General features: G+C 37.8%; 1 protein-coding gene across 2 annotated transcripts in view; it reads right to left on the bottom strand.

The window, feature by feature from the left end:
* LOC127431842 (A-kinase anchor protein 10, mitochondrial-like) overlaps positions 1 to 16,088 on the bottom strand; it is a 41,863-nt gene that overhangs the window by 9,192 nt on the left and 16,583 nt on the right. For both annotated transcript variants that reach the window (XM_051682450.1, XM_051682441.1), the window contains exons 4-10: positions 10,364 to 10,936; positions 8,546 to 8,644; positions 6,438 to 6,522; positions 6,130 to 6,253; positions 2,900 to 3,036; positions 2,625 to 2,769; positions 2,003 to 2,173 (exon numbers count right to left, since the gene is read on the bottom strand). In XM_051682450.1, the coding sequence (XP_051538410.1) occupies positions 2,003 to 2,173; positions 2,625 to 2,769; positions 2,900 to 3,036; positions 6,130 to 6,253; positions 6,438 to 6,522; positions 8,546 to 8,644; positions 10,364 to 10,936 (1,334 nt within the window). The remainder of the gene's footprint in view (positions 1 to 2,002; positions 2,174 to 2,624; positions 2,770 to 2,899; positions 3,037 to 6,129; positions 6,254 to 6,437; positions 6,523 to 8,545; positions 8,645 to 10,363; positions 10,937 to 16,088) is intronic.

Here is a 16,088-nt window from a genome sequence, read left to right as displayed (position 1 = left end):
AGCAACTCACTGTCGGTCATTTCTGGAACATTCCCGGGAGACTATTTCCAGTCATGACAGTGTAGCTCCTATCTACTTGAATGGGGGAACACCGAAATCTCAAAAATGGTTGGTCAAGATTACAATCAAAGAGCATAATTTAAATCAACAGTACAATCTGACAAAACTGTTATCATGCATTGTGCTTCATTATCTCATATTACGCTAAAAAACAAAATGTATCCAGCTTGCGTAGCTAATGCGCATGCACGTTCTCAAGTTGATTGACAGGCGATGTCTGTATCTAAAAGGTGATTGGCTCTTTTACCTGTAAGGTGGGACTTCCTTTCTATATCCATTGACCATTGGGTGCTAGAGCTGCTTGGTTGGGCATTGCAATTTCTCCCATTAATTTGAATAGAAGTGGCCCATCTCTGCTAAATACTCTCTGGTGCGCCAAAGCACAGGCACTCTCCTAGAACTGCCCTCACTCGTTTCCAAGTATCTTAGTAGCAGCAATTACCAATGCATAGAAAATAGCTAGAATTTCATAGCGGGATTGCAAGTCTTACGCAACATTTTTAGTATTCCCACACATTCCGTGTTCACAGTGCGCAAAGTTCCCACATTTTTTGTTTTAACGTGTTGGTGAAAATTAGTAATCCACACATAAGAACACAAGAAATCAACAGTTTCTTTCTATAGGACTGTAAATTCAACTGTGCATCTCTCTCATCTGTCTCACCATGCAGCGTAGACACTGTTTATCGTGCATGTATGTGCTCTCTTAAAGGGACAGAGCGCTGGTATTAATTGCCTTTAGAGATGAAGAGCTGAATGAAATGTTCTAAACTTTGTTGAACCCCGGTTATACACATGGCTGGAAATCATGAGCTGCTCAGTATCCAAAATGTAAGTATACATTTAATTAGGTAATGTTTCAAAGTGTAACATTAATTTGACATGATAATTGTGTTTGATATGAAAAGAAGCAAAACCACTATGGCTGTTATTATTTTCAGAGCTGTACAGCTGCAGGGTGAAGATGACTATTAAAAACAGTCTACTACATATCCTCATAACACACCTGTTACATTTCTCATTTACGGAATGTACAGGTATTTTTCTTTTTGTGCTTTGTGTATCAGTCAGTTTTGGTCTTGTTTAGGTTGTCTCATGTTATATTAATATCCACATTCTTAATTCACAGATTAGGCCAAATATCTACCTAATGTATATTACACGTCACAACCGGTTTAGTAGCAAGGTCTCCTATCTTAGGGATTCATATGTTTATTACATTCAGCCAAAAATCAAATCTTTAACTCAGTGACTAAATCTGAAAACCCATCATTTGCTCCACAGAAGTCTTTGCTTAAAAACACGTGTAAATGGCAGGACAGAGGTTAATATGATGTATTTATGAATTTATATCTATAAAACACTTATATGAGATTACATAAGGCATAAATCATATCTTTCAAATTATAAATGTGATACAATTTTGGGGGAAATTGTCCTAAAAAAATGTAATATATATAAAAAATATTTAGCTTCGGACACACTTTTTTAAGCCATGATGGTAAAAACAGCTATTTTTCATTTTTGTGTTGGGACCAGTGAAAATTTTGGCAGGGAAAGTAAAAATCTGAAGCGCTGAGCCTTGGTTTATTATTTTGTTATCATTTGATGCAATGACATTAGTATATTTTAAGTGTGGCTGTAGTGTCCAAATACTTTTGGAGCCACTTTATGTCTAATCGAACAATAATACAGGCTGATCGTTCGACTCATCTGTCTACCTGCCTTTTCTAATGCACAAGTGAACAGTGCTCACTGATCAGTGCATTCAGGTAGAATATTTATGACTACAAATAACTTCTGATGCTCTTCCGTTTCCATTAGCCGTTTCCATTCTAAAATATCTCTGGAAAAAATGTCATGTTAACATATAAAAACCCACAAGTGCAGATTTGCAAATGAGACTGTGAAGATCTGTTTGTGTAAGAGGGCGATTGATCACCTGGCCTTGTGACCCTTCTGAAGCACTCAAGTTGCGGTCGCATTCTGAGGTCCAACCCTGGCTCAAAGTGTTGGCATTTCCTCCGATGAACTCATCCACCCGAACGGAATTGATAAGGTCACTCAAATACTTGTAGTAAAGGTTGCTGGACAGAAAGCCTGGCATGTAGACCTGAGGTTAAGACAACAAGAAGAAATGATAACATGACCAGTATTATTCTTATTATCCTCCCACCTCTTTTGACCTTTACCATTTTTACACCACACTTTAACATTTGCAATGAGAAAAGCTCAATGTTTTCTGCAGCGTTATTCAGCGGATGCATTGCGCCACCACTTATTCAACAGTGCCATGGCAAAAGAAATTATATTTTAAGTAAATTTATGGTCTTTTTATTTTGTTATCTTCACTGGCTGCATGTATATACAAACATACAGCATAATCAGTATAATCCGATGCACAAACCAAAAAAATCATGCTCCGGCCATTGCCAAAACAGAATTATATAGAAACACTGGATAATAGTTCATATTAATTCAACAAAAAGGATTTCCCAACTAAGTTCTACTTGGCATTAAACGTCCCCATTCGCTTGAGCAAGTGTTGAGTCAACGTAACCCACCTTTTCCATGGTGGTCCAGGCCTGTCTTAGTGGAGTGTTGAAGCAGTCTGGGAGAGGTCCACCTTCTCGACAGATATTGGATTCAATCTCCATTCGTACAGTGTCACCGAAACCCAATGGATTTGTAGCTTGGAGTGAAAAATACCTGGAGACACAAACATAAATTGTTAATTTTCCCCGTCTACCATGAGGCATGGTTTTTATATGGTACACGGTTCTAAGATACAAGACTCAAATAATGTGCCAATATGTAGTGATGTTGCGATAGATCATACTTGTCATAGAGGATCATGGCATCATTCTGGGCCTCCTGTCCGTCGTACTGGCCTTTCTTGGCAGCCAACTGATCTTGAAAGTTTTCTGCAGCCAGCCAGAACTGCAGCACATTCATTGCGTCCTCCTTCTCCATATACTACATCAGAAGTGCACACACACACAGAAAAATGATGTGCACACACACAATTTGAATTATCTTTCAATCCCACTTTATAATCCCTTGGACTTTTTCAAAGTACTTGGACCAAAATTCCATCAATTTATACAGTTTATACAGCTCCATGTATAAATTCAGAATAAATATGTTTTTAAAAGGTGAAAACAGGCTGCATACTGTGTATCTGGAATCTTAAAACATTAATTCCAATTTAACCCACATTTAAAGAGAAAAAACATTAGATAAATCTTAATTTAATATATAAAATATTATGCATAAATATCTAAAAAGTAAATTCATTAAAATTTTAATTGAAATAATTACATGACTTGCCGATTAATTAATCAAATGAATCACAATTAATCACATCAATATTTGCTGGCCTACAGTCCAAGGTAGACTTAAAGGGATAGTTCACCCAAAAAATGAAAATGTATGGGTTTCTTTCCTGTGTGGAACACACACACACAAAAAAAAAAAAACTTTTGCCCATACAATGAAAGTCAATGGTGTCCAATGTTGTTTTGGACCCCAAAGACTTTCTTTGAATGGACAAAAACAGTTAAAACATTATTCAAAATCTCTTCTTTGTGTTCCTCAGAAGAAAGTAAGTCATACAGGTTTGGAGCGACAATGGTGAGTAAATATTTTGGGTGAACTATCCCTTTAAGGCTGCTCTCACAAGGCGCATTATTTTAGCACTATATTTATTAGTCTATGCACATATGCATCAGAAGAATGCTTTTGGAGCATCTCACAGTGGTTGCAGCATGTTTCACTGGTTTTCAGCGTCTCGTGCATAAACGCTACGCTTTTAGCATGCTTTGAAAAGTCACATGCAAACTTGCATAAATTGAATTGCTCCATTGGTAAAATAATTCCTTATAACAGAATTTACATAAGGTCAAGAGGCATGATTAATTACGTACATTTTTTAATGCTTTATTTTTTATATAATTAACTGCATTGAATTAACGTATTAAATCGACAGTCTAAACATCTTTAAAAATATTTATGCATATAGGATTTTTTTATTTTTTATGATGTCGATATGCAATTAAATACAAGTTAAGCTCTATCAACAGCATCTTTGGCCTGCCATCAATTACTACAGAAAATAATTTCAGACCTCAGTTTGTAAAAACCAAATTGTTGACAATTATACTTTTACAATGTAACTATAGTCTAGTTTCCATCCACTTTTCACGCTACTTTGTTATCGACAAAGTGAAAATGTGTAAAAAAAAATTTGCAAAATTTGCCATCTTCTGCCTGTTTCCATTCAAATGGCCTTTTATCGATAAAAATGGTGTGCGTGATGACATCATGCCTAAAAAACACTGTCGCATACGTTTTGGTTTATTGCAAAAGAAATCTGCCCTTAAGCTGTTTCCATAAAGAAATGTGTGTTTATTGCTAATTTGCCTCCCAGATGTCCCTATTTTTTTTCCTCTGAAGTTTTGGTAAAATGGGGAGAGTATTGAGACAATTCATTGAAATTATCCAGCTTACTGTCATTTTAATTTCACAAATAAATTCAATCAGAAGATGAGGAATTGCAATCAAAAGGGAGCAGTTGCCCTTCTGACAGGACTGTAATATTGGTCCTGATGTTGCACCTATAGCAGGTTTCCACTGGTTCCGACCCGAAAGCGAATCGTCACGGCCCTGTTCAAGCTGGAAACCTGCACCAAGTAGTGGAGAAAACTTTCGGTCTTAGTATAAGGACCATCCATCGATGTGTATATACTGTGTGCACAGCTATTAAAGAAGATCTATTGTGGTGTAATATCAGGGTTTACAATGATACATTCCTGATATTCAATAGGCTGTTTTGAACAATCATCTAATCTAAAGCAATGCCATCACAACTGCATTATGTCCCACATATTTGTCCAGCAGCTTTTAACGACCAGCTGAACTTGATTGTCATCTCAAATTAATTTTAGTGTCATAATGCAATTTACATTTTCTGAAGAAGCTCAACAAATGCGATCTGAGGTAAAGAGGGTTAGATTTAAAATAATTAAATGTTTTAAAATGTTCAAAAGCTAGTTTTCTGAAAGTGAACTCATCATTGGACAAATAGTTCTGATAGTTTATAGTCTTGAAATGTAGAAAATGTCATTCAGCCGACTTCTTTAGTCTACAGAACAGGGTAAGGCTAATTTAAGTTTGTGTAAAGAAAACGCAAGTATATAGGCCTAACAATATTATTTTTTTTCATTTGGTAATTAATTTTTTTAATTTAATGCTTTTTTCGTTTGGTAATTTATTTTATTTAATACAGGGAATTTTGCCGGCATTTTTTCAAAAGTAAGCTAAACAATAATTTTATAGAATTGGGCTGTTAGTGTTCCAAAAAAGCACACTGAAGCTTTTCTCCTAGTATTGTGTATTTATTTTTAATTTAAAACATCTTTGTGCACAGAAATTATATGTTTTTTGTATTGTGGGCTAATTCCGTGACTGCCGTCTATTATTTTGAATGGTGTGGAAAAGCAACTTTAATAAATAAATGGATGGATTAATCACAAACAGTGGCCATTAATTTGTTCTCCGTGTACTTGCCGATGAGCATAATACAAGATATTTGTGTTGGCACTCCTGGAAGTGTCATGTTTGCAGCATCAGATCTTTATGCCGTTAAGATCAATCCATAATCACGTACAATAAATTGACTTTCAAGGATGTATACCTTGTTGTCATGATTAACACAGGCTAACGATTGGGGTAAATTCTGTCATGTGACACTATATTTTTGCGTTAATGCTAATTTTCTCGACAAAAAGTGTTCCCAAACCAGTTTTTCACGACATCTGAAGTATTGACATAGAGTTTATGCGCTAGAGTTAAACAGGAAAATATTGTGTCGACACTTGTGAAATTTTTGTGATAATTTGCGTTTCCATCAGCTTTATTCTGATGCACTAAATCTTTTCTCGCAAAAAATCCTTCGATGGAAACGTACTTTATGGCGCAACCGTACAACTTGTTTTTAACATGGAATATTCCTTTAAATGTGCTCAGAAGTTTAAGCACATAGGTCAGTGATCTTATAAGTGTCTTCACCTCAGAGAAGTAGAAGAGAGCCGACTCGCAGAACAGGATGTCCGCCAGGAACACAGAGCCACTGGTCAGCACCTCGATCTGGTACTTACAGAAATAATGACTGCGCAAGAACTCACTAAAGTGCCTGAGAAACACATTACAGACGTTTCCTTGTAATTACATGCTGCGTGGATGAGCACTCATGCATACAGAAATGCATTTCAGGTTAAATTTTTTAAAGAAATCTCTCTTTGAAGTCACATGTAAATATGTAAAGATATGAGAGAGATTGCTGTGAAGGACAGGACGCTGAGAGAGAAATTACTTACTGTTGTTCAATGATGGAGATCACAACAGATTGTGCAATGACAAAGCAGTTTGGGTTCACCTGTCCGTCCTCCCCACAGATTTTCGCTGGCAAAAATGTTTTTTTAATTTTTTATTAGTTGATCTACACAAACATTACATGTTAATGTGCTGCAACATCCAAATCAATGAACATCATTTTAAAGGGGTTTTCACAGTGACAGCGATTTGCAGCAACAATGCGATGCAGTGACTACCAATGGGGGTGCAGAAAACACTGGTTGAGCCAATGTTGCTATGTTGGGCTGGTTGGGATGCTTAAACAGAGGAAGGTATTGAAAGCGCTACAGAGCCACAGTGTTTACACTTTTTGGTTCAATCAACCAACAAAGGGATTACTTAAGTAATAGTTGTTTCTGCATATTAAGAAGTAATAAACGAAAGTACAATCCAAATTCCGAAAAGGTTGTGATAGTATGAAAAATGCTAATAAAAACAAAAATGAAGGATTTGTAAATTATATTCACCCTTTGCTATATTGAAAGCACTACAACTACACATTATTTGATGTTTTTCCTTGTGAATTTCATTGTTTTTTGAAAATGTACAGTAACTTTAAATCAGATGATTGCAACATGCTCCAAAAAAGTTGAGACAGGGGCAATTTAAGACTAATAACAATTTGACGAGTTGAAATAACAAGGCTATGTGAAACAGGAGATGGTAAACAGGTGAGGCAATCGTGTCATAGTATATAAGGAGCCTCCAAAAACAGCCTAGTCCTTTAAGAGCAAGGATTATTTGAGACTTGTCAATTTGCCAACAGATGCTTCAGAAAATAATCCAGCACTTTGAAAACAATGTTCCCCAAAGACACAATGGATGGATTTTGGGCATTTCACCCTCACAGTGCACAATATAATTAAAAGATTCAAGGAATATGGTCAAATCTTGGTGCGTAAAGGACAAGATGAAAATCATTTCTGAATGTACGTGATCTCTGATCCCTCAAACATCACTTTCTTAAAAAACATCATTCATCTGTAATGGATATCATGAACATGGGCTTGGGATTACTTTAGTAAATCTTTGTTAGTCAACACCATTTGCCGCTGCATCCACAGATGCAAGATAAGACTTTACTATGCAAAGCAGAAGCCATACATCAACACTGTCCAGAAGTGCTGCCGACTTCTCTGAGCTCGGTCTCATCTTAGATGGAAAGTAGAACAGAGGAACTGTGTTTTCAAGTCTGAAGAGTCCACATTTAAAAAACAAACCTATCGTGTTATCCGGGCCAAAGAGGAAAAGGGCCATCCAAGCTGTTATTAGCGTCAGGTCCAAAAGCCAGTTTCTGTATGGGCCAAGAGTGCGTCAGTGCCCATGGCATGGGTAACTCGCACATCTGTGAGAACACCATGAATGCAGACAGATATGTACAAATTTTGGAGCAACATATACTGCCATCCAGCACGTCTTTTCCAGCAGGACAACTTCAAATCATATACTGCCTGAATTTCAAGTGCATGGCTGTGTAAGCAGAGAGTGTGGGTGCTAGAATGGCCTGCCTGCAGTCCTGACCTGTCTCCAATTGAGAATGTATGGTGCATTATGGCGTACAATTGTGCAGCTAAAGACCTACATAATGGATGATTGGGGGAAAGTTCCACTTTCTAAACTTAAAAAACTTGTGTCTTCAGTGCCCAAATGCTTAATAAGTGTTATTAGAAGAAATGGTGATGTTTCACAGTGGTAAACACTCGACTGTCCCATCTTTTTTGGAGTGTGTTGCAATCATCTGATTTGAAATTACTGTACATTTTCAAAAAACAATAAAATTTACATGGAAAAACATCATATATTGTGTAGTTGTAGTGCTTTCAATATAGCAAAGGATGAATATAATTTACAAATCACTCCTTTTTGTTTTTATTAGCATTTTTCATACTGTCCCAACTTTTTCGGAATTGGGGTTGTACTTCAACATCCAAAACTTTACATCACTGTCAATTATAAACATTTTGACAGTGTCCAAATTTTGAGCTTTGTCCAAAACCAGAGAAAAAAAAACATTTCAGTACTTCTTAAGCAGTCATTAAACTGAAGACACCGCAATTAGGAATTCTCTTACCAACAATGTCGTTGCGTATCTGTTCAGTGATGGGAATAGGTCTAGTAGCATCTGGAGATATGTACTTAGTGAAAATGTTAACTGCATCCCTTTCTATACCTACAAACATGAGAAAATTTGTTTTTATAGAAAGTGAAAAATGAGAGAGGGAGGAGAAATGAAGGACATATCAGACTCTCCTCAAAGCAAAAACCTTTATCAAATTAAACATCCCTTTTCAAAGACTTACAGAACTGCAATAATTCAAATTTCAATCATGTATATTCATCAAAACCCTATGTCCATGTAAGTGTCTCTATTAATCAAAGAAATGACTAGGACAGATAGAGCGCCCAAGATAGACCTGGGCTGTTTTCACATGAGGCTTTCTTCCGTTCCATCTCTACATGCATGTCAGACAAAACTTCTGGAGCATCTTAATGTGGTTACGCCACATTTCACTGTTTTTCAGCGTCTCTAAAAAACACTGCATTTTTTATGACGCTGTGTGTAGTAGTTTGAAACTTTATAAAAACACATACGTATCTAGAGGCCCCTGCACTCTGCTTCATCCAGCTGTCTTTGAACAGCTGTCAGTTTGTTGCCTGTGCAGCTAGAGTTACGGTTACTGTCCCTTCCTGACTCAGACTCACAAAAACGTGAAGTTGGCACTTCTGGCATTGCTCCGTTGGTAGGAAATTTGCTTATAATGGAATTCATGTAAGGTCTCCTGTAAATAATTGCGTTGTGTTTTTAAAACTTTATTTTTTATATAATTAATCGCACAGAATTAAAGCAATAAATGGACAGCCATAATCACTCTACACAGATTAATAACTGTATTGACACTGCCCTACTACTGGTATTAATGATAAAACAACTGAAATTGTGCCAGTGATTAATTTCCAAGAAGTAGAGTCAGCCATAAGAAGCAAGGGTCTGTGTTTAAATGCCATGTTGGACATGTCGAAGAGTTTAATGGTGGTCTTCGGGATGAGGAATCTCATCAGTGCATGTTTAAATGTTGAAACGGTTTTCATGAAATCCATTTGAAACGCTTGGTCTTATAAAATGCAATGAAGTGGACAAAGACTGGTTTTCCCTTTAAGACACTGAAAGCTCTCGGTGCAGTATCTGATTCTCCCTCTAAGCTGATCTGATGTCTTTCAGCTCAACTGACTCTTTCCATTCACTGCTTTAACAGCCTGGAACTTCTTTGTATTACCCATTAATGACTACTCAACTCATGACTTTATAGGGTATGCAGACTATTCTGTTCAATACAATCCACTACCAAGATGCTAAATGGGATCATTGATGGAGGCTTCTCAATAAAGCCAATGTCCCATAAGAAATTACAAGTCAATGTCTGATATCAAAGGAACATGTTGCCTAACACGTATAATGGTAGATGGCCACTAACCATGAAAAACTAATCAGAGTTAAGTACAGAATGCTCTTATGTATAAAGAGGAATGCTGTTTACATCTTAAGTTTGTAATTTCTTACCAGCATCACCAAAGGGAATTGCAAATATTACATTGTTTTCAAACAAATTTGCAAATACATCCACATCTGCGTTTGATCGAACAACAGATAGTCCCGCCCCCCAACTCACCATTGGTTGAGTCGAAGTTGCTGTTTCTGCCTGGATGGGCCCACAGAGAGTTTACAGTTTTCGAGAAAATTAACCTATGAATGGCTTACAGTTATAGTTTTATCTACGGATTAAGTTGGGATAGGAGGTGGTATTTGAACACCGAAAAGTTACACTTCGGCTTTAAGAAGAAGGACTAAATTAAACAAAACCTTATCAATGCAGTTTTGGTTTGCACTTACTTTTCATAAGCTTATCAGAGAGCTCACGGAGGCCACCAGTAGACTGGCCTTTAACTGGAGTGCCTGTCCTGGAGGAGGGCTGTCTGGTGGGAGTTTCTGATCTTAGAGTGGGCTGTAGCTGGGGCGTACCAGGCCTAGCCGCCCCATCGGAGCTAACAGATTTCCGGTGGCTAATCAGAGCCCTGGTAAAGGAGTTAGAGTCCTGAGGGCTGGGGGTGTGAGGTCTGGAAGAGTTCTGGGATGAAAAACGGTTCTCGCCGTCTCCCTCGTCCAGAGTTGAGGGCCTGCTGTGGTCGTAGGGGGAGTCCGGGGAATCGGGTGATCCCAGAGCAGAGGTGGGCTCAGCCAAGGTGCTGTGCTTGACCGAGTTGAGGCTGTGCGCTCTGACCCGAGACCAGCTGGTAGAACGAAAGCTCTCAGCCTCAAGCCAGAAGCGCACCAGGTGCTCAGCCGAGCGGGTCTCCATGAACTGTATGAAATAGGGCATGGCCACATTGTCCCGCAAGATCTGGTCTACTGTTTTAGAAAGCCGAGAGCGAGTCTCTTGAGCCTGGTAGTTGACACTGGAGCGACCTGAAACACACACACACTTTTTAAATGACACTGGTACTCAAAATGCATTTACCTCAAAGTCAGAGACTCTTAAATATGGATCAATGACGTGACACCCATTTTATTTTAATTGGGATCTATTAAGTTATTCAAAAAGGCATTAAAAACGCAATTTATACAAAGCCATAACTTGATGAACGTGTTTGAAAAATCTGAGTTCTAAGTTATTTTATTTTTATTTTTTTTCTGAGACTTAAAGTCAAAAATGTCTGTGGTGAAACTGTCTGGAGACAGTAAAAAATAAAAGTCATTCAAATCTGCAATTCTTAAAAAAATAAATGTTGGCATAAGTAGTTTGTTATAATTTTTTATTATAAGTTCTTAAAAATAAACAGTGAAAAAACTGTTGTTTTAAAATATAATTAGTATTTGAAAAACTTTTGTCCACCTAATCAAAGTCAGGTGGCGTAACCAACATATGAAAAAAAAAAAAAAAAAAAAAACAGATCTTTTGATATTTTTATGAAATTTTCTTCAGGTCACAGAGAGTAGGAATGTTAACACATCGTGTCTGTTTAGGACATGATGACAGCATTAAGGGTTTGTTCAAATGACTGAACCCCAAGCATGACAAATAGTAATTAGGGATGTTGATGATTAATAGAAAAATCGATTAATTGTCCTAAAACAATTTTGATCGATTAAGCTTATCGATCGTCAGTTAATAATTTCAGGATGAATGCATTCAGAAATCATGCCAGCAGACGTTGATAAGGCTGTCTATACAGTCACCCGTCGCTAGAGGAAGCTCAAGCGCTGCATGTCACGTCTTATCCAAATCACAGAACCACACGTCAGAGATGAAGCGGGCTCAATGAAAACAGTGTTGGAGCGTTTCACAAAAAAGAAAATTAATGTTTTCTTCATTGGGAAAGCATATTCAGCTGATTTCATCACCTTAGAAATGGTATGTGAAGTACTGTGTTTACGCAGCATATTATGATTTGACCTAATTTCAAAGAAAAAATAAGTTCAAATGCACCACTAACTAGCAATGCCTTTACAACACAGAACACCTTTATTACCTCATTCAAACACATGATCTGGCTGGCATCTGTCCAGATTATACCCAGTCTTCTAATATATAGCAGTGGCACAGGCATTGTTCTTATAAAAATCTTATAATAGAGCCGTGACCCACTTTGAATGCTTCAGAAGGCCATACCTTCCTCTTTCAACATGACAGAACACCAGAGGACGGTTTGTTTAATCCATTTACTAGGAAGTGAACTTAACACAGGGATTCACACATTGAGTCACCTTGCAGCATTCCCTCAGGGTCAACACTGCAACACTGGTTTGTCAACACAAATGTTATATTGCATTTCTGTAACCGTCATTGAATCAAGGAGTTAAAATATTACACCTTAGCCAAATACGTTTAAACCATGTTTTTCACAATTCCTGACATTTAATCGTAGAAAACTTTCCCTGTCTTAGGTCAGTTAGGATCACTATTTTAAGAATGTGAAAGAAATGTATTTATTTCATCACATTCCCAGTGGGTTATAAGTTTACATACACTTTGTTAGTATTTGGTAGCATTGCCTTTAAATTGTTTAACTTGGGTCAAATGTTTTGGGTAGCCTTCCACAGGCTTCTCACAATAAGTTGCTGGAATTTTGGCCCATTCCTCAAGACAGAACTGGTGTAAATGAGTCAGGTTTGTAGGCCTTCTTACTCGCACACGCTTTTTCAGTTCTGCCCACAAATTTTCTATCGGACTGAGGTCAGGGCTTTGTGATGGCCACTCCAGTACCTTGACTTTGTTGTCCTTAAGCCATTTTGCCACAACTTTGGAGGTATGCTTGGGGTCATTGTCCATTTGGAAGACCCATTTGCGACCGAGCTTTAACTTCCTGGCTGATGTCTAGAGATGTTGCTTCAATATATCCACATCATTTTCCTTCCTCATGATGCCATCTATTTTATGAAGTGCACCAGTCCCTCCTGCAGCAAAGCACCCCCACAACATGATGCTGCCACCCCCATGCTTCACGGTTGGGATGGTGTTCATCGGCTTGCAAGCCTCACCCTTTTTCCTCCAAACATAACGATGGTCATTATGGCCAAACAGTTAAATTTTTGTTTCATTAGACCACAGGACATTTCTCCAAAAAGTAAGATCTTTTTCACCCATGTGCACTTGCAAACTGTAGTCAGGTTTTTTATGGCGGTTTTGGAGCAGTAGCTTCTTCCATGCTGAGCAGCCTTTCAGGTTATGTTGATATAGGACTCGTTTTACTGTGGATATAGATACTTGTCTACCTGTTTCCTCCAGTATATTCACAAGGTCCTCTACTGTTATTCTGGGATTGATTTGAACTTTTCACACCAAACTACATTAATCTCTAGGAGACAGAATGTGTCTCCTTCCTGAGTGGTCCCATGGTGTTTATACTTGCATACTATTGTTTGTACAGATGAACATGGTACCATGGTCATTTGGAAATTGCTCCCAAGGATGAACCAGATTTGTGGAGGTCCACAATTGTTTTTCTGAGGTATTGGCTGATTTATTTTGATTTTCCAAAGATGTCAAGCAAAGGGGCACTGAGTTTTAAGGTAGGCCTTAAAATACATCCACAGGTACACCTCCAAGTCAGTACACCTCCTATCAGAAGCTAATTGCCTAAAGGCCTGACATAATTTTCTGGAATTTTCCAAGCTGCTTAAAGGCACAGTTAACTTGGTGTATGTAAACCTCTGACCCACTGGAATTGTGATATAGTCAATTAAAAGTGAAACAATCTGTTTGTAAACAATTGTTGGAAAAATTACTCATGTCATGCACAAAGTAGATGTCCTAAACGACTTGCCAAAACTATAGTTTGCTAATATTAAATTTGTGGAGTGGTTAAAAAAATGAGTTTTAATGACTTCGACCTAAATGTATGTAAACTTCTGACTTCAACTGTATAATGACTGTTGTAACAGATGCTGTCATTTGAACTATACTATGATTGTTTGTTATTGCATGTGTATCTAAATTTGCTGAAAACATGTTACTAATTAAACATGACTGCATTTAAATGCTCAAAGAGTCTATATAATGCAAGAAATACAACACCTCAACCAACAAAACCATCTTCAGTCTGACACATTATTAGATACTTTAATACTGGCCAATGGCAGCTGTTAAGGACTATTTGTTATTAAAAAATTTTATTGATTCCATTCATAAAACAAACACAACAAAAAATACGGAATCAAATTATATACATTAAACCCCTCCCCCTGAACATTATAAATTAACAGAGAGTAATACACTCATGCCTCATGACCTTTTCCAAAAGCAGTGATCACCACTTCCAGAGTATCTGCTGCTTTAGGGGGGTGTAAACTACTCCCAAAAACAGTACAGAGCAGGTGGCGCAGCTGTAAATACCTAAAGAACTGAGATCTGGGAATCCTAAAATGCTGAACCATATTTTCAAAGGATCTCAACACTCCACTCTCATATAGGTCATATTGTGTATTAACCCCCCTCACAATCCACTCTGACCAGCAGAAAGGGGAGTTATTAATACATAATTTTGGGTTCAGCCATATGCTCGAGGCATCATTTAAATAAATGTCCGAATTAAACACTCTGGACACTTTTGTCTATACCGCGTACAAATGCGAGATAATGGGACGTAACTTAACTTCTCTTAAGTTTAATAGAAAGGCTTTGCAATGGCAAAATAGGGGCAAGAACTTCCTGTTCAATACAAAACCAGGGAGGGTCTCTCTCAGGTGAAAGCGACTAATGAGCCAAATGTCTGAGACCGAATGCATAATAATAAAACAAAATCTTGGGTAGGCCTAGCCCACCTTTGTCAACCGGCCTATGTAACTTATTGAAATGTAATCTGGGACGCTTACCATTCCAAATGAAGGACTTTGCTATGCTATCAAATTGCTTGAAATAAGAGAGATGGGAGATCTACAGGGAGAGATTGTAGCAGGTAGTTAAATTTTGGAATACAATTCATTTTAATAACATTAACCTTTCCAATCATAGATAAATGTAATGATGCCCACCTGCCCACATTGCTCGAAAACCTTTTTATTAAAGGGTCAAAATTAACTGTAACTAAATCACACAAATTTGCTGGGAATAAAATACCCAAATACTTAATGCCCTGATTGAGCCACTGGAAGGCGCCCGGCTGAAAAGCAGTTACTGGGCAGTACGCTGTCAGAGCCAAAGCTTCGGATTTAGACCAATTGACTCTGTATCCTGAGAACTTAGAAAAGGAATTAATAATTCTGTGGATGCAAGGCATAAATCTAGTGGGGTTGGAGACGAATAATAAAATATCATCTGCGTAAAGCAAAAGTTTATGCGCTATACCTCCCACCACCACCCCTGGAAAATCAACTTCCTTTCTTATCACAGCTGCTAATGGTTCCAGGGCAAGACAGAACAATAATGGGGAACGAGGGCAACCCTGCCGGGTGCCCCTATCCAGAGTAAAGTAATCTGAAATTAATCTATTTGTTTGTACCTCTGCTACCGGGTGTCTATAAAGCAAATTAATCCATCCAATAAAAGTATTCCCGAACCTGTATATTTCCAAAATCTTAAAAAGATAATCCCATTCTACCATATCAAATGCCTTGTCGGCGTCAAGTGAGATGGCAGTGACCGGAGTCTGATCATTCGCCACTGACCACATAATATTGATGAAACGCCTAATGTTATCAGGAGCTGCGGCCCCGAATAAACCCCACCTGATCTATATGTATAAGAGATGTCATAACTTTATTTAATCGGTTACCCAAAATCTTTGATAATATTTTAACGTCTAGCTGGATCAGGGAAATTGGATGGTAACTCTTACACTCGCTTGGATCTTTGTCCTTTTTAAGAATCAGACTGATCCGGGCTTGTGCCATGGTTGGCAAAAGCTTTCCATTCTTTAATGATTCTGTTTAAACTTCTAACAAAAGTGGAGCCAGTTCTGTAGCATAAAATCTAAAAAATTCCACGGCAAAGTCATCTGGCCTCGGAGCCTTGCCTTTAGGCAAGGCCTAAGTACCTCGCCAAGCTCCTCCAAGGTCATCTCAGAATCAAGATAATTTTTTTGCTCAGTCGTTAGTTTAGGGAGTTCTAATGGTTCCACAA

The sequence above is a fragment of the Myxocyprinus asiaticus genome, chromosome 4 (genome assembly GCF_019703515.2).
Source record: "Myxocyprinus asiaticus isolate MX2 ecotype Aquarium Trade chromosome 4, UBuf_Myxa_2, whole genome shotgun sequence".
NCBI classification, from domain to species: Eukaryota; Metazoa; Chordata; class Actinopteri; order Cypriniformes; family Catostomidae; genus Myxocyprinus; species Myxocyprinus asiaticus.
Note: the sequence above shows the minus strand (reverse complement) of the source record. Positions and strands in the feature narration are given on the sequence as shown.